The 26008-nt window shown below is 44.7% G+C and overlaps 1 protein-coding gene and 1 pseudogene across 3 annotated transcripts; both read left to right on the plus strand.

The window, feature by feature from the left end:
- Window positions 1-842: 842 nt before the first annotated feature.
- On the plus strand, window positions 843-1701 carry LOC307062507 (small ribosomal subunit protein uS2-like; annotated as a pseudogene). Its single transcript has one exon. The product of its transcript is annotated as a small ribosomal subunit protein uS2-like (transcript).
- Window positions 1702-20410: 18709 nt separating this feature from the next.
- On the plus strand, window positions 20411-24132 carry SIRT4 (sirtuin 4; the record flags this gene model as incomplete). 2 transcript variants are annotated; one of them, XM_079717118.1, is made up of 3 exons in its annotated part: window positions 20411-20907; window positions 23389-23683; window positions 23810-24132. In XM_079717118.1, 3 exons carry the CDS (start codon window positions 20411-20413, stop codon window positions 23960-23962), a joined length of 945 nt encoding a protein of 314 aa, XP_079573244.1. In that variant the 3' UTR covers window positions 23963-24132. The 2 variants fall into 2 exon arrangements, with proteins under 2 accessions (XP_079573244.1, XP_079573245.1); XM_079717119.1 differs by having other exon boundaries at window positions 20411-20634.
- Window positions 24133-26008: the final 1876 nt, after the last annotated feature.

A 26008-nucleotide genomic window follows, 5' to 3' on the forward strand; every position in this document is an offset into this window, starting at 1 on the left:
AGACTGGGATCTGAACCTGGGAATTCTTTGCTAAGGCCTGTGCGGGAAACCTGCTACTGTGCCAGGTGAAACCATTATCCTTAGACCAATCCCAGGACATACACTTGTCCCTGTCACAAAGGTCTCAAACCTTTTTCAAAGCAATATTTCCTGGAGAGGAAAAACAAGACCTCAATTGAGCCGTCAATTTTGCCCTTGGTGGGTGGAGTTCTAAGGAGAACTCAGTCTTTGGAGTTCAGTGCTGGTGACCTTGGACACTCAGACCCCTGCTTGGGATTTCCTAATGTAAAGAGCCCCAAAATACCTTTTCCTGGGACTTCCCTGGTGGTCCAGTGCTTAAGAATCCGTCTTCCAATGCAGGGGACACGGGTTCGATCCCTGGCTGGGGAACTAAGATCCCACATGCCACAGGGCAACTAAGCCTGCGTGCCACAACTACTGAGCCCGTGCTCTCTGGAGCCTGCGAGCCACAACTAGAGAGAAACCCACAGGCCACAACTAGAGAGAAGCTCGCGTGCCACAACTGGAGAGAAGTCCACATGCCGCAACGAAGAGCCCATGTGCTGCAACGAAAGATACTGTGTGCCGCAACTAAGACCTGATGCAGCCAAAAATAAATAATCAATCAATAAAAATTTTTTTAAAAGGGATCTTTAAAAAAAAAAAAACCTTTTCCTCCCCTCGGGGACTCCCATCCCCCAGCCATCAGACTTGGTTAACTCAAACCAGGTTTTCTCATACTTCCTAAGGATGAACTGGCATTGCCTTTCCGTGCTACTCAGAGAGGGGCCCATACGGCGTTGCTCTGGATTCCCATCGTAACTTAAAGGGAAATTTTCACAATGTCCAGAGCCCTTGATGTCCAGCAAATGAAGGAGGAGGATATCCTCAAATTCCTTGCAGCAGGAACCCACTTAGGTGGCACCAACCTTGACTTCCAAATGGAACAGTACATCTACAAAGGGAAATTGATGGCACCTACATCATAAATATGCAGAGAACCTGGGAGAAGTTTCTGTTGGCAGCTCGTGCCACTGTTGCCATTGAAAACCCAGCTGATGTCAGTGTCATATCCTCCAGGAATAGTGGCCAGCGAGCTGGGCTGAAGTTTGCTGCTGTCACTGGAGCCACTCCTATTGCTGGCTGCTTCACTCCTGGAACCTTCACTAACCAGATCCAGGCAGCCTTCCGGGAGCCAAGACTTCCGGTGGTTACTGATCCCAGGGCTGACCACCAGCCTCTCACAGAGGCCGCTTATGTTAACCCGCCTGCCATTGGTCTGTGTAACACAGACTCTCCTCTGCGGTATGTGGACATTGTCATCTCGTGCAACAACAAGGGAGCTCACTCAGTGGGTCTGATGTGGTGGATACTCACCCGGGAAGTTCTGCACGTGCGTGGCACCATCTACTGTGAACACTCATGGGAGGTCATGCCTGATCTCTACTTCTACAGAGATCCTGAAGAGATTGAAAAGGAAGAGCAGGCAGCAGCTGAGAAGGCTGTGACCAAGGAGGAATTTCAGGGTGAATGGACCGCCCCACCTCCTGAGTTCATTGCTACTCAACCTGAGGTGGCAGACTGGTCCGAAGGTGTGCAGGTGCCCTCTGTGCCTATTCAGCAGTCCCCCACTGAAGGCTGGTCTGCAGCTCCCACTGCTCAGGCCACTGAATGGGTAGAACAACCACTGAGTGGTCTTAAGCTGTTCTTCCACAAACTCTTAAAATGGAAATAGGTTGACGGAAAGTAGTCTCAAAAAGAAAAAAAAAAAGAACTGACATTGACAGGACATTGATGGACAGCCCTGCCAAAACTGAATTCAGGGTCCTCACGGTGAGAAGACAGTCTCCAAGAAAGTAGATCCTCCATGGGATCACTCCACGGCCGAATGTTCTGAGGCCCTCTAGTCCATGGAATGTCAGTGTTTTCAGACATGTGCTGTTCCTTCCACCTGGATGGCTCTTGATGCCTCTTCCTGTCCCAGCCCACAGGCCCCTCTACTTAGCAGTGTGGGGTAGAGGTTAAGTGCACAGCTCATTGGACTGACTCCACCCAGGTTCTAATGCCAGCTTTGTTCCTTGCTGGTGGTGAATCTCAGACCATTCACTCTTTGTGCCAGTTTCCTCCTCTGTAGAAAGAAGATAAATAATACCTACCTGTCAGAGTCATCATAGGATTAAACAAGATACCACACATTTACTACTTAGCATAAACCTTGTCACTAACAAGCACTCTCTAACTCAGCGCTATGCCCTAGAAACAAAATGCAAGCCACATATTAAAAATGTTTTAATTTTAAAATTAGTAATTAAATTTTTTTAATTAGTAATTTAAAATTTTCTAGTAGCCACATTAAAAAAGACAAAAAGAAACAGTTAAAATTAATCTTAGTATATTTTACCTAATCCAGTCCATCCTAAATGTTATCATTTCAACTTGTAATCAATATAAAAAATATCAATGAGATAGCTCATTTTTTTAATAGGAAGTCTTTGAAATCATATGTGCATTTTACACTGACAGCACATTTCATTTCCACTAGCCACAGTCCAAGGGCTCAGTAGCCACATGTGGCTAGTGGCTACCACACTGGACAGCACAGATTTAAATGATAGCTGGCATCATTATTTGGGGGGATTTCAACCTAAAAGCCATTTCCCCAGAAAACCATTCCCTGGCCTGGTAGACTATGTCAGGGCTCCTGTTATTAAGACCTTTTTTTTTAGCACCCTGAAAGTACTCCTCATAATTATACAGTTGACTCTTGAAAAACACTGGTTTGAATGGAGCGGTTCCACCTACAAGCAGATTTTTTTTTTTCAATAAATTCAGATAGTACTACACAACCCATGGTTAATTGAATCTGCGAATGCAGAACTGAAGATACAGAAGGCCGACTATGGCACTTAAGCATACAGGGATTTTGGTACATTCGGGGCTCCCGGAACCAATCGCAGATAATGAGGGACGGCTGTAATTAAACACTTCTTATGCACTCGTTTGCATCTGTCCATCTCCTACCAGATTCTAGGCTTCAGGAAGGCAGAGACTAAGTCTGTCTCATTCACTGCTCTACCCCAGTGCCTGACACAGGACACAGCACATAGTAGTTGCTGAATAAAAATATGTTGTGTGACTAACATTTGTTAAGTACCCATTTAATGAATTAAGTTTACCACTGCACTAATTGATGTTGGGAAGAAAAAGGGGATTAAGGGGAAAAAAAGATTTAGAAGAATAAATTCCAGAGCTTACAATACAGATGTGGAAGTTTTCTTTACAAAAACAGTGGTTGTTCATTGCAGAAAGAATTTTAGAAAAACAACAACAGATAAACTGAGATATAAAAATTAAAAGTATCCATAATCCCCCCAAAATTAATGACCAGTTGTAGATTCTTCTAGACCCGTCTTTTACACACATTGACACACATATTGGGAACATTTATTGTTTAGCATGTGGGAAGCAACATGTTAAGTCTTTTACATTATCATCTCATTTAATCCTCACAAAGATCCAATGGGGGTTTTATGCCTATTTTCCAAACCAGGAAACTGAGGCTCATAAATGAAGTCACGTGCCCAAGGCCACACAAGTACAAGGTGGCAAAGTCGGGATTCAAACCCAGGACTGTCTGACTTTACAGTCTAGGACATGGCTCCTGAAGGGGAGCTTGGGGACTGTGTCACACACCCCTTGGCAAGTTCAAGTTCCCCAGAGGGCTTGGACACAATGCCTTGAGGATGCCCTGCTGTTTCTGAATTTGGGGGGAGGGCAACCCCCCCCCGACTCATTGTCCTGCTTAAAATCTTCCTGACACCAGAATAAAGCCCAGTGATTTTCCACCAACTCTCCTTTCTCCTTTCTCAGCTCCAGTCACAGGGAAAGACTTTTCAATTTTTTGGCCGCACCGTGCAGCTTGCCAGATCTTAGGTCTCTGACCAGGGACTGAGCCCAGGCCCTCAGCAGTGAAAACGTGGAGTCCTAACCACTGGACTGCCAGGGAATTTCTGGGAATGACTTTAAATTCCTCCAAGCGGTCACATCCTCCTGGCTCCAGAACCCTGCAGGTACTGATACCCAGGCTAAAAGGCATCCTGTCCTCTTTCTCCTGGTTAACTTCTCTCCTCCTTCAGTTCACAGCTCAACACCCCCTCCTCCAGGAGGCCTTCCCTGACCACCACCCAGGCTTGGATAATTGGTCCCACAACCCCCACCAAAGCATATAACTCTGTGCCAGGCACCATGGGGAGACTTTTCCCTATATTATCTCATTTAATACCCACAAAATCTCTACAGCACTGGCACATTGAAGTGACCTGGGAAGCTTTTATTTTATTTTATTTTTTTGGCTGTGTTGGGTCATCGTTGTTGCGCGGGCTTTCTCTATTTGCATTGAGCGGGGGCTACCCTTCATTGCCGTGCACAGGCTTCTCATTGCGGTGGCTTCTCTTGTTGCGGAGCACGGGCTCTAGGCGCGTGGGCTTCAGTAGTTGTGGCTTGTGGGCTCAGTAGTTGTGGCTCACGGGCTCTAGAGCACAGGCTCAGTAGCTGTGGCGCACGGGCTTAGTTGCTCTGCGGCATGTGGGATCTTCCCAGACCAGGGATCGAACCCGTGTCCAGACCCTCTCCAGCATTTGTTTGTAGATTTTTTGATGATGGCCATTCTTTTTTTTTTTTTTTTTTTTGCGGTACGCGGGCCTCTCACTGTTGTGGCTTCTCCCGTTGCGGAGCACAGGCTCCGGACGCGCAGGCTCAGCAGCCATGGTTCATGGGCCCAGCTGCTCCGTGGCATGTGGGATCTTCCTGGACCGGGGCCCGAACCCGTGTCCCCTGCATCGGCAGGCGGACTCTCAACCACTGCGCCACCAGGGAAGCCCGATGATGGCCATTCTGACTGGTGTGAGGTGATACCTCATTATAGTTTTGATTTGCATTTCTCTAATGATTAGTGATGTTGAGCATCCTTTCATGTGTTTGTTGGCAATCTGTATATCTTCTGTGGAGAAATGTCTATTTAGGTCTTCTGCCCATTTTTGGATTGGGTTGTTTGTTTTTTCGATATTGAGCTGCATGAACTGCTTGTAAATTTTAGAGATTAATCCTTTGTCAGTTGCTTCATTTGCAAATATTTTCTCTCATCCTGAGGGTTGTCTTTTCGTCTTGTTTATGGTTTCTTTTGCTGTGCAAAAGCTTTTAAGTTTCATTAGGTCCCATTTGTTTATTTTTGTTTTTATTTCCATTTCTCTAGGAGGTGGGTCAAAAAGGATCTTGCTGTGATTTATGTCATAGAGTGTTCTGCCTATGTTTTCCTCTAGGAGTTTTATAATGTCTGGCCTTACATTTAGGTCTTTAATCCATTTTGAGTTTATTTTTGTGTATGGTGTTAGGGAGTGCTCTAATTTCATTCTTTTACATGTAGCTGTCCAGTTTTCCTAGCACCACTTATTAAACAGGCTTTCTTTTCTCTGTTGTATATTCTTGCCTCCTTTATCAAAAATAAGGTGACCATATGTGCATGGGTTTATCTCTGGGCTTTCTATCCTGTTCCATTTATCTATATTTCTGTGTTTGTGCCAGTACCATACTGTCTTGATTACTGTAGCTATGTAGTATAGTCTGAAGTCCAGGAGGCTGATTCCTCCAGCTCCGTTTTTCTTTCTCAAGATTGCTTTGGCTATTTGGGGTCTTTTGTGTTTCCATACAAATTGTGAAATTTTTTGTTCTAGTTCTGTGAAAAATGTCATTGGTAGTTTGATAGGGATTGCATTGAATCTGTAGATTGCTTTGGATAGTATAGTCATTTTCACAATGTTGATTCTTTCAATACAAGAACATGGTATATCTCTCCATTTGTTTGTATCATCTTTAATTTCTTTCATCAGTGTCTTATAGTTTTCTGGCAGGTGGATTCTTAACTACTGCGCCACCAGGGAAGTCCCTGGGAAGCTTTAAAATATATTTTTTGCCCAGAACTAATGCTCAGAAATTCTGTTTGAATTGATCCAGAATGCAGCCTGGGCAAGAGGATTTTTAAAAGCTCCCCAGGTGATTTTAAGTGCTCAGCCAGGGTGGAGACCCACTGGCTTCTGAGATAGATGTGATGATCCTGACACTCCTTTTACAGCCAGAGAACTGAGGCACAGAGAAATTAAGTAAGTAGCCTAGGGTCACGCAGCTAGTAAATAGTGGAGCAAAGATTTGAACCCAGAAAGTCTGGTTTCAAAGCTTCATGGAAAAAAAAAATCACTTGGTCTCAGTTCATTTCCCCAGTGATGGAGAGCTATAAGCAAGCTCTCTTCTGAGACAGACACTGAAGGCGCCTTGGGCACAGGATATTTTTAACCTAGAGAAGCCAGTGATTCTTGCAGACAGCCTGCAGGGACTTACACTGGGAAGATTGTTTGGGGGCTGGTGGACCCGTTCCCTGCTGAGATACTCCTCAGAGTCCAGCTTTTCTGTCCCCTGGAGCCAGTAGATCCAGGCTAGCTTGGGCGACAGGGTGGGAGGGGGTGGGGTGGGGGTTGGCTCCATCTGGAACTGATGTTTCCAAGGATATTTCCATACATGGTGGAAGGGGAGAGGGTCAGGATTACCTCACCCAAGCCAGCCCCTTCTCTCTGCTTTCTGCCTGGAAAGGAGCTAGAGAACAACTAAATGTTGGAACTGGATATGAATTCACTCTCCTCCTTCGTCCCCTCCCTAACCCAGAAGAGTCCTGTGAAAGCTGCAGTGTTTCAAACGTACACATCGAATATTCTCCAGATGCTCTCCTATGTTGCTTTGTGGGAGAATACACAGTACAGTCTTGGGGGGACCCAACTTGGGGGCATCTTTTAAAATACAAAATATGGGGAAATCCCTGGTGGTCCAGTGGTTAGGACTCCACTTTCACTGCCGAGGCTGCAGGTTCAATCCCTGGTTGGGGAACTAAGATTCCACAAGCTGCACGGTGCAGCCAAAATAAATAAATAAAATGCAAAATGTGAATGGTTTTTGTGCAAGCAATCTCACCTACAGAAATTTCCCATAGAAACAGCACACTAGTAGGCAAAATTCCCCCCAAAAAACCCTATGAGTAGGCAAAGATGCACATCCAAGGATGTTCATCATAGCATTGCTTATAATTGGGAAAAACTGGAAACAATCCAAATGTCCATCCATAGGGATTGGTTAGCTGAAGTGGGATATAGCCATATGGGAAGAGGGGAGCTATATGCTGACATGGAAAATAGGTCCATCATATATTAGTTTAGCAGAAAGAAAAAGGAAATAGTAGAACTGAATGTAGAATATAATCCAATGTTTGTTAATAATTAGGTTGACACGTAAATAGAACAATTTGGAGGAATAATCTCACCTATCTGTGGCTATTTTCTCTAGCCATGGAGGTGGGATTATGGTGATCTTTGACTGCCACTGCTGCATATATATAATGTTTGGATTTTATATACCAACATGCAGTAATTTTACAACCAGAAAAAAATTAGGTTGTGAAACTGAAACCAATAATATGTAAAAATCACATGGATCCACTTGAAGATGGTTAATTTTACGTTCTGTGAATTTTAATTCAATGAGAAAAAAAAAAAAGTCATTGTAACTCAAACTACCCAAAGAAAGATTCCAGTAGAGCTGAGAGCAAAATATCACATATATGTTTTATAAATTTTACCTTTAAAAAACTTGTTTTGCTTTCCTTAAGCTTTTTTTTTTTATCCTTAAGCTTTTTGTTCATATTTTTTGTGAGGTGTTTTTAAAAATTTTTTATTTATTTATTTGTTTGTTTGTTTGTTTGTTTGTTTATTTATTTTTAAGGCAAATCCATTTACTCATTATTTTTGGCTGCATTGGGTCTTTGTTGCTTCACACGGGCTTTCTCTAGTTGTGGTGAGTGGGGCTTACTCTTCGTTGTGGTGCACAGGCTTCTTATTGTGGTGGCTTCTCTTGTTGTGGAGCACAGGATCTAGGCACGCAGGCTTCAGTAGTTGCAGCACACGGGCTCAGTAGTTGCGGCATGTGGGCTCTAGAGCGCAGGCTCAGTAGTTGTGGCACACGGGCTTAGTTGCTGTGCGGTATGTGGGATCTTCCTTGAGCAGGGCTCAAACCCGTGTCCCCTGCATTGGCAGGCAGATTCTTAACCACTGTGCCACCAGGAAAGTCCCTTTTGGTGGGTTTTTTAAAATAAGTTTTTAATTTATTTTAATTTTGGCTGCGTTGGGTCTTCATTACTGCGCGCTAGCTTCCTCTAGTTGTGGCGAGTGGGGCTACTCTTTGTTGTGGTGTGTGGGCTTCTCATTGTGGTGGCTTCTCTTGTTGCGGAACATGGGCTCTAGGCACATGGGCTTCAGTAGTTGTGGCACAGTAGTTGTGGCGCAAGGGCTTAGTTGCTCAGCAGCATGTGGGATCTTCCCAGACCAGGGATCGAACCCCTGTCCCCTGCCTTGGCAGGCAGATTCTTAACCACTGTGCCACCAGGGACGTCCCTTGGTGGTTTTTCCATGCTTTTCTTTCTTGTACGCTTACAAATGAGTCATTATTTTACTTACTTGCTATTATAAATTCTAAGAAAATCACACACACACGCACATGAGTGTTTGCCAGAGCATCATCTGACTTTCCAATCAATACAAAATTTGCCATAGGAGGGAGCATTCATGTTCTGTCTCCTCCAGGCCTGTTTTGACACCCAGATTATTCATCTTGGCAACCAGCTAAGATGAAAAGAAATGGTTGGAGTGCATTTTCAGACCACACTATCAAGGAAATTTTTAGCTGCTTGAAATTTCAGCCTCTGGGTAGCACATGTCGGCTCCTCTTGTAGTTCCCACAATCGTAGTGGGGTCTTCAGGATGCCCCTTTGGGTAGTTATCACTGACCCCCTCTTTCCATCATATTTGCTCAATTGTAATACATTGGCTCCGCAGGGGACTCTTCTTCCCTTTCCTGGGACCACAGGTCCTGAACACAGGGTATTCCTTGGTCCCAGCAAACCTACCCTGGGTTCCAGAGAAGAAGTGACGTTAATTTATCTTACTTAGCCATATTCTGATGACTGATCAGGAAGTGGTTTAAGGGAGTAGTTGTGGAAAGCAAAGGGCTTTTATCATCAAATGTCAAGGATTGTTCATTCCACAGATTACTGATTACATAGGGGAAAGTGAACTTTTACAATAGAGAGAGACCCAGTTACTGTTTTACCCTGGTGCTTAAACTCAGCATCGATTATAGTGGCAGATGCAATACAAAGTTCACAACGCCATCTCTGAAGTTCTGTTGAATTGAATCAAGCTGTGGTCTTGGTTACAGGAAATAAAGGGAACACAGTCAGTGAAGTTGGAATGTGAGGCTTCTACACGATAACTGTCTTGGACCCTTCAAAATATCAGTGTCATGAAGGAAAGAGAAAAGGCAGCGGGGGCGGGGCGGGGGCTTCCCTGGTGGCGCAGTGGTTAAGAATCCGCCTGCCGATGCAGGAGACACGGGTTGAAGCCCTAGTCTGGAAGATCCCACATACCCGGAGCAACAGACACCGTGTGCCACAACTACTGAGCCCACGTATGGCAACTACTGAAGCCTATGTGCCCAGGGCCTGTGCTCCGAAGCCACCGCAATGAGAAGCACGCGCACTGCAACGAAGAGTAGACCCCACTTGCCGCAACTAGAGAAAGCCTGCGCGTGGCAACAACGACCCAACTCAGCCAAAAATAAATAAATAAATAAATTTATTTTAAAAAAAGTCAGGGGCACTTGCCTAGATTTTTTTTAAACTGCAGGTGGAAAATAAAATGGAAATGGAAAGCCACTCTGGAAGATAATTTGACAGCTTCTTACAAAACTAAACATGCAACTGACTATACGACCCAGAGAATTAAAAACTTACACTCATACAAAAACTTGTACAGGAATGCTCTTAGCAGCTTTATTTATGATCGCAAAATACTAGGAACAATTCAAATGTCCTTCCATGGGTGAATGGTTGAACAAACCTGGTACTTCCATATAATGGAATACTACTCAGCAAGGAAAAAGAATGAGCTAGTGATACATGCAACAACCTGGATGGACTGCAAGGACATATTGTTTGATGAAAAAAGTCTATCTCGGGGCTTCCCTGGTGACGCAGTGGTTGGGAGTCCGCCTGCGGATGCGGGGGACACGGGTTCGTGCCCTGGTCCAGGGGGATCCCGCATGCTGCAGAGCGGCTGGGCCCGTGGGCCGTGGTCGCTGAGCCTGCGCGTCCGGAGCCTGTGCTCCGCAGCCTGTGCTCCGCAGCGGGAGAGGCCACGGCAGTGAGAGGCCCGCGTACCGCAAAAAAAAAAAAAAAAAAAGAAAAAGTCTATCTCAAGAAGATCACATACAGTAGAATCCTTTCCTATAAAATTCTAGAAAATGCAAACTTATCTATAGCGACAGAATGGGGGAGGGGTAGTGGGGAGGGATGGGAGGGAGGGATGGATGGATTGCAAAGGAACACCAGGAAACTTTGGGGAGTAATAGATGTGTTCGCCAGCTGGTTTGCAGTAATGGTTTCATGGGTGTGTATGTTTTCAAAACTCATCAAATTGTAGGCTTTAAATATGTGTAGCTTATTGAATATCAATTATGCCTCAGTAGAGCTCTTTGTAAAAAAAAAGGGGGGGGGGGATGGGGAGAATTGTTTCTGTAAGAATTAAACGAAACAAAGCATTTTAAGCACTTTGCATGGAGTCTGGCACATGAAGTAAGCACTTCATGTGGAATCTGGCACACAGTAAGTGATCCATAGTTGGTGGTGTTGGAACTTGTCTGGTCTCCAGAATGGCTCCATCACATCCCCCCATAGTATTGAAATAATCTGTAATTACTTTGTTTATCTGCGGTTTCAAAACAGTGAGTTCCCTGAAGCAGGGACTGTGACTGATTTGCCGCTAGGGCGGTTTTCCACAGTGTGCTGCTTTGAAGCAGTAGATGCTGTTCCACCACCCTCGCCCTTACAAGCCGCATTCTTTTGCTAGAGAACAGAAAAATTTCATGGGTGGTGGCCTAATTAGGTCCAGCTGGATCTGCCACGCCCAGGGTTAGGACTTCTCAAGCCTTCTGTGCGCGAACACGCCTGGTTCTTTTAACATCACAAGCCTAGAAGCAGGTGATATAGTGGAAACCAGCACCCCCACCAACACTAAGAGAATTTCATTCCAAGGGCAGCTGTGCCCGGGACTCCACAGTGAGACTTAACGAAATCCACTGTGTCCTTTGCCCGTGATCACTTTAAAACGAAACATTGGATGACATATTTGCAGATTTTCGTCTGTTCCTGCGAATCTGTGACTTTCTTAAGAGTCCTTGTCCAATTTAGTTGTGATGGAAGTGAAGTCGATCACTTTGCAAACTGTCAGCTCCCACACAACAACTATTCCAACCAAAACTACTTTTGCTGTATTGGAACACATTCGAGCTGCGATCCAACTTAAACTAAAAAAGACACCAAAGTCTCTTCAAAAGCAGGTATACTGAGAGCCGCTAAAAACGGAACAGACAAGCCATCCACTCTCAATAATAATATAAACCCAGAAACACTTCAGTAAGAGTTAGTAGAAAACTCCCAGAAAAACCACAACAACCATTCTCTAAAATAAAATAAACAAATTTTACATCTATTATTAAACCTGCATGGCTCAGTCTCCGTAGAGACTGTCAAAAATTGCCAATGCCGACTATATTTCAAGTCGTCATGGCGGGGTATTGGGAAAAGTTTTCAATTAGCAATAATCGCGCCTCGGATAAACCTCATTGGCTACGATACTGCCACTGCGCAAAGCTAGAGAACGTGAGCACGCACCTACCTCCCCCATGGATGACAACTGCCTTTACTGTGAGGGTGAGCGACTGACAACGAGCCGGAAGATATGAAGCATTTCCCTGCAAACATTTCTGTTTAAAACCCATGTGACGAAGAGCTGCTGGGTATTAGAGCATCTGTTGTCGAACCCTAACCTTTTGAAAATAAGAACGCCTTTCGCTAAGGACGCTGGGGAATTTTATGCAAATTACCATGACATCACCAAGACGCTCCGGGTAATGACTCCCGTTCTAAAAAACAGCGGCAAGAAAAAACGGAAACAGAGAGTAATCCGAAAGGGGAACGAGTAGGTGGAGATGTGGGTGTTATAACCAAAAAAAAGGGCTTCCCTGGTGGCGCTGTGGTTGAGAGTCCGCCTGCCGATGCTAGGGGACGCGGGTTCGTGTCCCGGTCCGGGAAGATCCCACATGCCGCGGAGCGGCTGGGCCCGTGAGCCGTGGCCGCTGAGCCTGCGCGTCTGGAGCCTGTGCTCCACAACGAGAGACGCGACGGCAGTGAGAGGCCCGCGTACCGCAAAAAAAAAAAAAAAAAAAAAAACCAAAAAAACCCCCTCAGAAATGAAGTAAATATCTCAATTGTTAATACGACTTGGACAACAACTAACACGCAAGCGTAAAGAACGAACTAACTGGGGGGCAGATATGAAACGAACTGTTTCCATAAGTTAAGTCGTTTATGTTGAAGACGAAACCGAAAACGACAGGAACACGTGCTACATTTTCCTAGGAAAACAATTCCCCACCTAGTAAACAGTGAAAACTTGAGATCTGCTGGTAACTATGGCTATTCAGTGTATCCTCAACCATGCGGGTGAGCCTGGTTCTCTAGCTTACTCTAAACGTTGCTAGTTATTTTGGCTTTTCAGTGTATTCTCAACGTCGTGGGTGATTTTGAATTTCCAGCGTATCTTCCCGGAGGTTTACGGCGGTTACAAACACACATACTTTCTTTAAACCTGCATTATTCAGTCTCCGTAGAGACTGTCAAAAATTGCCAATGCCGACTATATTTCAAGTCGTCACGGCGGGGTATTGGGAAAAGTTTTCAATTAGCAATAATCGCGCCTCGGATAAACCTCATTGGCTACGATACTGCCACTGCGCAAAGCTAAGGAAAGTAACCCCCTACTCATCGTTCCCAATAAGTAAGGTTCCTATTACAGAAAGGTGAGTTGGCGCCTCAAGGCAAAACCCTTAATTATTAATGGGCTGAAAATTATACAACCATATTAAGATGTCTCGGAAATATATAAGCTGTTTCTCAGTATTCAGTTGCTTGATTTCACTTAGTTTTGAGTGGAGAATGAAGCAAAGCATTGTGGGAGGGAACATGCTAATAAACTTAATTCAGACTATAAATTGGGGAGGATGAGAAATGTGCTCAGTGTAAGGGTGCTGTGGTAAAATATACATAACATAAAATTTACTATTTGAACCATTTCTAAGTTCAGCAACCATCACCACTGTACATCTCCAGAACTTTTTCATCATTCCAAACAAACTTCCCATTAAATACTAACTCCCCATTCCTCTCTCCCACAGCTCCTGGCAACCTCTTTTCCACTTTCTATAAATTTGGCAACTCTCAGTACCTCACATAAGAGAATCACACAATTATTTGACCTTTTGTGTCTGGCTTATTTCATACCTGTTTTTAAGGTCCATCCATATTGTAGTATGTTTCAGAATTTCGTTCCTTTTTTATGGCTGATATTCTACTGTATGGAATTTTGTTATCCATTTATTCTTTGATTGACAGGAGGTTGCTTCCACATTTTAGCTATTGTGAATAATGCTTCTATGAACACTGACATACAATTATCAGTTTGAGTCCTTCTTTTCAATTCTTTTGTGTATATATCTAGAAGTAGAATTTCTGGATGATGTGCTATGTTTAACCTGAAAGGGTTTTCTGTGGACATCTTAATTCAGAGGAGAGAGGCTATTTCTATAGTTCATGAGTTTGAAGTAACTTTCACTGTTACTGGCTCGGCAAGTGGACAGCTACTAGAAACCTATATCTGAACTTGTTTCAGCTCTGAGCTGTACTCTCCAAAAGACTTTTGGTTTTTGCTACTCACTAAGATGCAACTAGTACTCTGAGAAAATATTTCCCCCAAAATTTCATTATGAAAAATTTCAGACATGAAACGTTCAAAGTATTGCTCACTGAACATTTATGTAGTCATCAACTAGATGTCAAAATGACATAAAAAGGCCTATTTGATGCTGATGTGCAGTTAATTTTTTTCCCACAGCCATAATTGTCAGGGTAGGAAAAAACAGCAGAAAAAAAGAAAGGCTAACAGTCTGATTAATTTAGAGTATTTGATTTTGATCCAACCAAGGACTTTGTCATTAATTCCTAGTGCGGTGGAGTTGTGAGAAATAAAAAGACTAGGGTCATCCAAAGAACTTCTCAGCCCTTGAGAATGTCTCGACTGGGTGGCTCATTACACCCTGTCAGTAGCTATCAAGGGAAATTGTTTCACCAGCTGTCTTGGATGACTTCATCTTCCACAGATGACTTCCCAGCACTAAGAAAAATAGAAAACTCAGCTAACTTCTCCCCAGAACATGAAATTCTTTGGGGCCTAAAAGCACAATAATCCTGTGTTCCTGGCCAATCTTTTAATGATGCTTATTCCACTTGAAGAACTGGAAAAATAATGTGGCTCTGAAGCTTTCCATAATAAAATATGCCCGGGATTGGGGGTAGTGTCATGTTTTGACATTTCCATAGGTTTTAATCAAACACCCATGTGTGCAGAAAATATTCTGGATTACAATTTTGTTTTCTTTTTTAAAATTTATTTATTTATTTATTTTTATTTATTTTTGGCTGCACTGGGTCTTCGTTGCTGTGCACGGGTTTTCTCTAGTTGCGGCGAGCAGGGGCTACTCTTGATGCAGTGCACGGGCTTCTCATTGCGGTGGCTTCTCTTGTTGCGGAGCACAGGTTCTAGGCACGCGGGCTCAGTAGTTGTGGCGCAGGGCCTTAGTTGCTCCGCGGCATGTGGGATCTTCCCGGACCAGGGCTCGAACCCACGTCTCCTGCACTGGCAGGCGGATTCTTAACCACTGCACCACCAGGGAAGCCCTATAATTTTTTGACTTCATAAAAGTTCCCAGTCTACATTTTAAAAAATTAACTTATTTGTTTTTATTTTTGGCTGTGTTGGGTCTTCTTGGTGTGTGCGGGCCTTCTCTAGTTGCAGCGAGCCAGGGCTACTCTTTGTTGCCGTGGGCGGGCTTCTCATTGTCGTGGCTTCTCTTGTTGCAGAGGATGGGCTCTAGGCGCGCGGGCTTCAGTAGTTGTGGCACACAGGTTCGATAGTGCAGGCTCAGTAGTTGTGGCACATGGGCTTAATTGCTCCACAGTGTGGGATCTTCCCGGGCCAGGGATCGAACCCGTGTCCCTTGCATTAGCAGGCAGATTCTTAACCACTGCGCCACCAGGGAAGCCCCCCAGTCCATATTTTAATCCTTTTTTCCCCCCCAGCCAATGTGGTCAGGTTAACTAAGGTACAAAAGACTCATGTCAGGCGGCTCTCTCAGCCCAGTGACCTATTTGAGGTGTGGCTGGAGATATTGTTCCCAAACTACTGAAATGGGTTACTTTACCAATATTTACTGCTATGCATTCAATGAGAGTCAGACTCTGACTCCAGCTTTCATACTACTCCTCTGGGCTTCAGTTTTGTTTGTTTGTTTGTTTGTTTGTTTTTGGCGGCACGAGCGGCTTTCGGGATCTTAGTTCCCCGACCAGGGATTGAACCTGCGCCCTCGGCGGTGAAAGCTCGGAGCCTAACCACTGGACTTCCAGGGAATTCCCCTCACTTCATTTTAAAATGGGGGAAGTGGTTCCTTAGAGTGGTCTTCAAGGTCAGTGCTAGCTGTTTTAGAACATATCCTTTGATATGTTCTAAAACACTTAGAAATCGATGTCTTATTTAGGCAATGCTACAGATCAGTGGTTCTCACTGGCTACATATTAGAAACAACTGTGAGGTTTGTAAACCGACTTGGTGCCCAAGTGTCTCCCCAGACCAATTAAATCAGAATTTCTGGGGGTAAGACCCAGGCATTGTGTTGGTTAATTTAGTAAAAACACAAGATGAGAAATAAGGGACTTCCCTGGTGGCGCAGTGTTTAAGAATCAGAATCTGCCTGCCAGAGAAGGCAACATGGGTTCGAGCCCTGGTCCGGGAAGATCCCACATGCTGCGGAGCAACTAAGCCCATGTGTCACAACTACTGAAGTCGGGGCGCCTGGACCCCGTGCTCCACAACAGTAGAAGCTACCACAGTGAGGAGCCCTCACACCACAACGAAGAGTAGCCCCCACTGGCCGCAACTAGAGAAAGCCTGCACACAGCAAGGAAGACCCAACCCTGAAGACCCAACCACGAAGACCCAGTGGAGCCAAAACAAACAAACAAAAAAAGATGAGAAAATTGGAGAAGCCACGTGGGTAAACACATTAGTCCCTGTATATTATATTTCGCTTTAATTGTTCATTTTAACTGTAAAAACATCAGTTTTTCAGCTATTTGTGAATGTATTTCTTCACAACTCACTGCAAGGTGGGAACTTGATTCCGTTTCCATGAGTGGAAAGGTTCGGAAACACTGAAGTTGAGGATGAGTCAAATCTAGATCCATTACTAAAGCTTCTAAAGAATGAATTCCTAAGTTAACGCTGTTTGGATGTACTATTTTGCACTCAGAACATTGACGTCCAAGCTCTAACCGCTTCTCTCTCAAAGAGATGATGGCTTAGTAGACAGCTGCACATCGCGTACCAGGGTTCGAAGCCTCTGACCACAAAAGGCCAACAGGGGGCGCTACTGGACAATCTGGGTCCCTCGATTGTGAAGCGCAGAGGATTGTGGGACTTGTAGTTTTTCTTGCATCATTTCAGGTTAATGAACTACATTTCCCAAAGTGCAGATACAGCCAGTCGGTCCTCCTGTAGGGCGCGGAGTGTCCCTTAAGCTGTGAAAGGTAAGTGGGTTCTGTGTGGGCTGCAGGTTTCTATAAATTGAGGATTCCACTTCTCTTTGCCCTTTGATGGGACCTGGGAGAGAGCAGCTGTTCCAACAGAGCGTCTTTTCAGCGGAGTTTCCCGAGCCCTCCGATCTCAGGAATCGGGATTATCTGTTTAGCTGTTCACGTGTTGCTGTGGACTGTCAGGGAGAAGTCAGGGTCCTGATCCCAGATCTGGAAAGCCCAGCATAAAATAATGTTTACATATGGGGTGCGTGTCACTAGAGAATTTCTGCATTTTATCGAATACTACATGAAGGCCTTGTTTTTACAGCTAGAAAAAGCTGGGGTAGAATGCCTTGTCAGGTCTCACTACTCTTCACCTTGTCCAAGAAGCCCTATTTGCAATTGAGGGTAAACTAATAGAATATGGGGGAAATAGAATAAAAGGTATGCATGTGCTTAATTACATTAATAAAATCAAAATCCCGAAAAGTCTGAGCAACAGTTTCATCAGCTAAACTGGAACTCTAATGTGCTTTAGTTTATGAAGAAGTAAGATAATTCTGATTTATAAAATGGGAAGTAGGTTTATGGGACACATGGTCCCCCAAGGGATGGTATTAACTAAAAATATAAATGTATTCCTCTGATAGAGACATCTTTAGATACAGTCATATATTAACAATGAGCAATTAAGGGACGTAAAAAAGATATTGAGGTAAACCATTAACTTTTTGAAGTTCATAAGAAATTCAGTTCTGACCAGCCAGGTGTTACTGGGAGAGACAGGCCTTATATTATGCTAGAATTCTGCTTTATCAATTTTTTAGTTTACCTCCCTCCTTTTTAAAATAGATTTTATTTTTTAGAGCCCCCCCTTTCTTTTCAGAAACCAAAATATGCAGTTTCCCTTGGATGCAGAAAGCCTTGGCAGATTTGCCAGCCATAGTTAATTTCTATCTGATGGCCACAGCATAGGAGAGCTCTGGCTGTAGGTTCTTAGGAGATCAGGAAGACAGATTGGCTTGGGCTGTTATGAAATAGTCTAGTGTGGGGACAAAGTTTTATTTTGTGGAACATATTAGAAATTCATGACCAAAACAAATTATTAAAAAGATAATAAAAAGGTAGGCTTGTTGTTTCAGGTTGGACTTCAAAGGACCCAGGAGGGTGTGGAATCAGTTTGTACTGGTGAGGGCCAGTTGTTAAATATTTGGGAATTTACTGGCCAGTTGTTAGATAAACCATTGGTAGCCTGAAACTGGCCACGATAGGATTATTTTCTTTTATCTTTTTTTGAAGGGGAGGGTAAAGGGGAAGCCAGTTTACCAACACACCCCTAGCAAAGGTCAGTTTTTTCTCTAAGCCTGGGGCCCCAGTGTTCAATACATCTGTGAGTTATTAGATGCTGAACTAGCTCACACCCTTCCAGATTTTACCAAAGATTGATTTGGATTACAAAGCAAGATTATAAATACACTCCTAAGTATCTGTGGGGGGAAGGGGGCTGTACCTTTCAAGTGAATTGTTTATCTGGGAGCTGTCCTTCTAGGTATTGCAGTCATTGATTAATTCACTATCAGTAGGCTGTTCTCATAAGCATGGAATCCACCACTGGAAATATGGTCTGGTTGGATAGCTTTCTTTTTTTTTTTAATTTTTTTTTGCCTGCATTGGGTCTTCATCGTTGCGCGCGGGCTTTCTCTAGTTGCAGCGAGTCGGGGCTACTCTTCTTTGCGGTGCGGGGGCTTCTCATTGTGGGGGCTTCTCTTGTTGCGGAGCATGGGCTCTAGGCGTGTGGGCTTCAGTAGTTGTGGCACGCGGGCTCAGTAGTTGTGGCTCGCGGGCTCTAGAGCACAAGCCCAGTAGTTGTGGTACACGGGCTTAGTTGCTCTGCGGTATGTGGGAATCTTCCCGGACCAGGGCTCGAACACATGTTCCCTGAATTGGCAGGCAGATTCTTAACCACTGCACCGCCAGGGAAGTCCCTGGATAGCTTTCTTGTTAGGTAAAAACCTGTACTCCTCTCCAGTACATTTTTCTCATACCTAGATATTATCTTCCAGAGGACAGTATTGTATGCAATGCCAACAAATTCCTATTCCCCAGCCATTTCTCAATATTGTGCTGTTGGCTCTTGTCACCCTTCTCATAAAATATTTCAAAGTACCAGTTTGCTGATTATTAGATACCTTTTGGGTTGGCAGCTTCCAGATGTAAGTTGAAATCTCGTTAGTAACCTGCTCCCAAATCCCGTTTAGGGTGGGCTGTTTTGGGGAAATAAGGATGCTACCCATCCATTCTTTATTTTTTAGTTTCTTGCCTAGAGTTAGTTAGGGTTTGTCTATATATTTTTAGGCTAAGCTTAGCCCTTTTTTTTTATCTCTATTCTGTTGATAATCGTGTGCTCTTGCTTTCATTTTTGTCTAGATCAAGGGCAGCATGAGGGAGGCATGTGTTTAAGTTACCTGCCCTAGTTCACTTTGTCTATTTAATTTCAAATATGTTTTCTCCAAATACTATATGACTGCTAAGCTAATATGGTCCAAATATTGGAGTTTTGTCTACCTTTAAGGCAAAGCATTCCACATTTTAGCTTCTCTTCAAACTTCTCCATTCTTTTCTCCCTGTCCCTCTCCCTCCCCCTTCCTTTTTTTTTTTTTTTTTTTTTTTTGTGGGGGAGAAGTTTTTTTTTTCCTTCATCTCATGGCTTTTGGCATTTCTGTACTTCCACTGTTCTGGGCATACTAGAGCATCTGCAATCCAAACATTCCTCTAAGAAATTACTTTAAAAAAATTTTTTTTTTTTTTTTGCATGGCCTGTGGGATCTTAGTTCCCCAACCAGGGATTGAACCTGCACACTCAGCAGTGAAAGCACAGAGTCCTAACCCCTGGACTGCCAGGGAATTTCCCGCCACCAATTTTTTTTTTTATTGTGGAGATAGGTAATATAATGAACCCCCATCCATGGACCCATCACCCAGCTTCAACAATTAACAACCCTTGGTTAATCTTGTTTCATTTATATACTCCACATTTTGTTTACCCATTCATCAGTTTTGTGGGGGGTTTTTCATTAAATTAAAATTTAAAAAAATTTAGGTATAGTTGAAATTTTCAGGTGTACAACATAGTGATTCATACTTTTTTTTTTTTTTTTTGCGGTACACGGGCCTCCCACTGCCGTGGCCTCTCCCGCCACGGAGCACAGGCTCCGGACGGGCAGGCCCAGCAGCCATGGCTCACGGGCCCAGCCGCTCCGCGGCATGTGGGGTCCCCCCAGACCGGGGCACGAACCCGTGTCCCCTGCATCGGCAGGTGGACTCTCAACCACTGAGCCACCAGGAAAGCCCAATGATTCATAATTTTTAAAGTTTATGTTCGATTTATAGTTATTATGAAATATTGGCTATACGCTCTGTGTTGTACTATGTATCCTTGTAACTTATTTATTTTATATATAGTAGTTTGTACCTCTTAATCCCCTTCCCCATCTTGCCCCTCCCCCCTTCCCTTGGTTACCCTGGTTTTCAAAAACCAGTTTCTCACTTGATGCTTTTTTTTTTCCCCTCTCTAGAATGAGGATGAGCTTTGGGTTAACTTTCAGGACAGCAAAAGGCCGCTGGGTGCCGAACCTCAGCCAGCAGTGCTCACACGGATCCACTGGGTTATTTGTGCCACCAAGTCCTCCTCTGGACTCTGAGAAGGTCAAAGAGTTACAGCGCTTTATCACCCTTTCCAAGAGACTCTTAGTGATGACCGGGGCAGGAATCTCCACTGAGTCGGGGATCCCAGACTACAGGTCAGAAAAGGTGGGACTTTATGCCCGCACGGACCGGAGGCCCATCCAGCATGGGGATTTTGTACGGATCGCTCAAATCCGCCAGCGGTACTGGGCGAGAAACTTTGTGGGCTGGCCTCAGTTCTCCTCCCACCAGCCTAACCCTGCACACTGGGCTTTGAGCAACTGGGAGAGACTCGGAAAGCTGTACTGGTTGGTGACCCAAAATGTGGATGCCTTGCACACCAAGGCGGGGAGTCAGCGCCTGACAGAACTCCACGGATGCATGCACAGGTGCAGGAAAGCCTAAACAGTGTGAATGCAGACATGTGCTCCATAAGAGCAGGGACCTTGGCCGTCCTGATCACTGTTGTCTTCGTTAGACCACGAGGAAATGATCTGGGAGGCAGTTATTTACTTTGGAGTTGATCCCAGCAAACTCAGTGAGGGAATGGGAAGTGAAACAGGGAAAGTGGGAAAGGCAGGGTAAGGTTTTGCTAATGAGTGGGTTACTGCTTGGGGCATCTGGGGCTCAAGCGTGTCAGGGGCTCTCTGACTGTAGAGCAGCTTCAGAACCGTCTCACTGGAAGTCAAGGGGAACTGGGGCGTTTATCCACTGCCTCCCATCCTTCATTGGCTGAGGGTCACTCTGGGGGAATTAACTCCCTAACACTTGACTCCGCTCCTCCGGAGGCTTCCATGGCCAGGGAACTCCCTCAACAGGAGAGACACAGGCACTTATAAGAGAACTGTGGGAGGTGCCCTCTGAGTGTCCCGAGGGAACTATGAGCAGAGCACCACAGCATATGCTACAAACTGCTGGGTCTCCAGTGCCTAGACACATAGATCACAGGATAGCCAGAACCCAATAAATATTGATGAAACGACCATATGTAGCCCTGGCAGTAACTTGTAGCTAATTGGAGACCGTTTTCTTATCTGTAAGCCCCAGAGATCATCCTCTGAGGACCCAGTCATAAAATATTTATTGGGTGTCTGCAACACGTGGTGTGCTACTGGTGTGCCACTTGCTGGTGTGGAGAGGTCAAAACCAAAAATATAAAACGTGGTCTGTTTAATATGTGAGAATTTTGTAATCTGTTTGGTGGGAGAGCAAAAAATAACAGGTTTAACAACAAACCACTCCACATGTGATTGTTAAATTATGTGGTTCTTGATAGACATGTTTTACAGGTTCAGAGAAACAGAGTAAAGATTGGAGTAATCAGGAAAGCTTTTATGGGTGAGGTGGGGCTGGAGAATAGCTCAGGTATGACTAGGCAAAGGAGGGAAAAGAGGGCTTTCCAAATGAAGGGAACTTGTAGAGTCTGGCCTGGTCTCGTTGGAGGCTAGTATGAAATCAGATTGTCTGGGAAGGCTAGACCCAAATCCTGGATGCATTTGAAAATTATGCAGTGCAATTTGGGTCTGTTGTGAGAGACCAAAGGGTACTGTTAGTGGTTTCTGAGCAAGAGAGCAATATGATAAAAATAGCATTTGAGGAAGCCTGGACAGGATTAGAGAGTTAGAGTGGCTCAGGAAAGTCAGCCGGAAAGACTCAGACTAAGGTGGCATCAGGGGATGGGAGAGCTAAGGATGGCTATGGGTCCATTAAAATTTTTTTTTCATGATGAAAATTTCAAACATCCACAAAAGTAAAGAGAGTAGTATGATGAACTCCCACAGACCATCACCCAGATTCAAAGAGTTTTATCAAGATTTTTTTCACGTCTACTTATCCTTTCTCTGTCTCTTTTTAAATATTTTAACACAAATCCAAGACTTCTTGTCATTTCATAGGAGGCCTTTTAAGTTAAAAAAAAAAAAAAAGCCAACACAGTCTGATGATTGACTAGATAGAGAGTAAAGGGAGAAAACTGAGTAACAAGTTTTTTTCCAAGGGTTTCAGCCCAAGTAACTGGAGGAAGGTCATGGAGAAGCTGGGGAGGGGGATTGAAGACAGAAGTTAAGTTTGACAGGACCATCAAGGAGACTTGGACTAAAGTTTGGGGGAGAGGGCAGGAGTGGAGTCCTGTATAGAGGAGGAAACTGTTAGCACAGAGGCACTGCAGCAGTGACCACAGAGACACCCTAGGGAGGGACAGTGGAAAGAAAACAGGTTGGAGGCTGGAGGAGCAGAAGAGGAACCAACTTCCATTTTTCTTTCAACAGCTATTTAGTGGGTGCCTGCCATGTGCAGGCACTGTTATGGGCGATGGGCACAGAGCAGTGGACAAAGGACTCACATTTCTCTCCTTTTTTTTTTTTGGAGGGCCATGCAGCTTGTGGGATCTTATTACCCTGACCAGGGATTGAACCTGGGCCCTGGCAGTGAAAGCCCGGAATCCTAACCACTAGGCCACCAGGGAACTCCCCAGAAAGTGTTTTAAAGAGAAGATGGCAATGGACAGCGGCAATTACAGCAGATGATTAGAGCAGAGGATGGAGGGGGAAGGGGGGAAAAAAACCCTGGTTTTGGCACTAAGGAAATTATGTGGTAAAGGCTTTGCAGTCGTGTTAAGGATAAAAGTGAGCTAGCAGAAGGTTTAAGCAGGGAGTGTGTAGTAAGGAAACAGATGCACGTTTTTCTAGAAGGTTGGCAGTGGAAGGAAGGTGGTAGATAAGAGGTCATGAAAAGGTATTAATAAAGCGGGGAAAAAATGGTGGGTGTCAGGGAAAGAAAGTGGTGACGGAGGAGCTAGAGATGGTTGGGGGTAAAAGGTCTTTGGTAGCTTCGTGCCTCCCCAGCACAGCTGGCCTCCTCTGTGGTTTCAGGGTCCTCTGCTTGGGCTGCGGCGAGCAGACTCCCCGAGGGGCGCTGCAAGAGCGGTTTGAAGTCCTGAACCCCACCTGGAGCGCTGAGGCGCACGGCCTGGCTCCGGACGGTGACGTTTTTCTCACTGAGGAGCAGGTCCAGAGCTTCCGGGTCCCGCCCTGCTCTCGATGTGGGGGCCCCCTGAAACCAGACGTCGTCTTCTTCGGGGACACGGTGAACCCTGACAAGGTTGATTTTGTGCACAAGCGGGTAAAAGAAGCCGACTCCCTCCTGGTGGTGGGATCGTCCTTGCAGGTAACTGACTTGGTGTCGGGATGGTAACTGCCCCCTTTGCGGGCTGGGGAGCCCGGGAGAGGCTCCCTATTGGTTTATCTCTTCCTGCCTCTAGAGAGCTCTTATCTGCGTCTTCTGCTCCGACAGGTGTACTCGGGCTACAGGTTCATCCTCACTGCCCAGGAGAAGAAGCTGCCAATTGCAATACTGAACATCGGGCCCACACGGTCGGACGACTTGGCATGTCTGAAACTGGATTCTCGTTGTGGAGAGCTGCTGCCTTTAATAGACCCACGCTGACCACAGCCTGATATTCTGGACCCGGAAACTGGGACTTTCACTTGAATTCTGCTGCTAATGGTAAAATGCCTTCTCAGATACCAGATTCCAGTTCCTGCTCAACTGAGAGCACTGACAAAAGAGAGAAGGGTCTAGGTTTCTTAATGTATGGCCACTCTTTTTTTTTTTTTTTTTTTGCGGTACGCGGGCCTCTCACTGTTGCGGCCTCTCCCGTTGCGGAGCACAGGCTCCAGACGCGCAGGCTCAGCGGCCATGGCTCACGGGCCCAGCTGCTCTGCGGCATGTGGGATCTTCCCATACCGGGGCACGAACCCGTGTCCCCTGCATCGGCAGGCGGACTCTCATCCACTGCGCCACCAGGGAAGCCCTGGCCATTCTTAATTGAAACTAATTTTTTAATGTGCATTACGCTATATTGTTCGATAGACTGATTTTTGAATTCTGGGCACCTAGCTATTTAAGACAATGTTCCAAAATCTGCCATTGCCTTTTTCCCCATTTAAAAAAAATAACATCTTTATTGAGATATAATTCCTAGGCCATTAAGTTCACCCTTTAAAAGTACACTTTAGAAGTATATAATTAACGTGTTTTTAGTACGCTCACAAAGTTGCACATTAATCACCACTAATTCCAGAACATTTTCATCATCCCAGGAAGAAACCTTGTACCCATTAGCAGTGATTCCCCACTCCCCACCCCCTGGTCCCTGACAACAACTAATCTTCTTTCTGCTTTTGCCTATTCTGGACATTTCATACAGTATGTAGCCTTTTGTGTCAGGCTTCTCCACTTAGCATAATGTTTTCAAGATTCATCCATATTGTAGCATGTGTCAGTACTTTATATCTATTGATATTTTCACCTATGAGTACAACCACTTTAAAAAAATGTAACAGCTTTTTTTTCAGCTTTGAGATATAATTCACATATCATACAGTTCACTCATTTATTGCATACAATTCAATAATTTTTAATATATTCCCAGAGGAGTACAGCCAGTTTGAAAAAGACTTTATTTTTTTAGAGCAGTTTGAGGTTCACAGCAGAATTGAGCAGAAAGTGCAGGAGTTCCCATATACTCCTTGCCCCTGTTCAATAACATGGTATTTATCGTTTACCTACTGAAGGACATCTTGGATGCTTCCAACTTTTTGGCAATTATGAATAAAGCCACTGGACTTCCCTGGCAGTCCAGTGGTTAAGATTCTGTGCTTCCACTACAGGGGGCACGGGTTTGATCCCTGGTCGGGGAACTAAGATCCCACATGCTGCGCAGCGCGGCCAAAAAAAAAAAAAAGAGTAAAGCTGCTATAAACATCCATGTGGAGGTCTTTGTGTGGATGTAAGTTTTCAACTCATTTGGGTAAATACCAAGGAGTGAGATTGTTGGATCATATGATAAAAGTATGTTTAGTTTTGTAAGAAACTGCCAAAATGTCTTCTAATGTGGCTGTACCATTTTGCATTCCCACCAACAATGTGTGAGAGTCCCGGCAAAGCCACTTTTTAAAAACCATTTTAGGGCTTCCCTGGTGGCGCAGTGGTTCAGAGTCCACCTGCCGATGCAGGGGACACGGGTTCGTGCCCCGGTCCGGGAAGATCCCACATGCCGCGGAGCGGCTAGGCTCGTGAGCCATGGCCGCTGAGCCTGCGCGTCCGGAGCCTGTGCTCCGCAATGGGAGAGGCCACAACAGTGTGAGGCCCGTGTACCGCAAAAAACCAAAACCAAACAAAACAAAACCATTTTAATTGAAGTATGCTGACATACAGAGAATCGCAGGCGTCATGAGTGGACAGCTTGATGAAGATGTAGGGCATCTAAATCAAGGAACAGAACACTGCTAGCACCCAAGAAGTCCCCTTGGCAAATCACTTTTTAACTAGTTCTTGTTACTAGAATAATACATATTTATCACAGAAAGTTTAGATGATACAGATAAGTAAAAAGGATTTTAATACAAGTTACCCATAATCCCACTACCGAGATAACCAAGATCTAACATTCTGGTATAACTAAATCTAAATCTGTTCTTACAAAAGTTG

The sequence above is a fragment of the Hyperoodon ampullatus genome (assembly GCF_949752795.1).
Source record: "Hyperoodon ampullatus genome assembly, chromosome: 13".
In the NCBI taxonomy this organism is placed as follows: Eukaryota; Metazoa; Chordata; class Mammalia; order Artiodactyla; family Ziphiidae; genus Hyperoodon; species Hyperoodon ampullatus.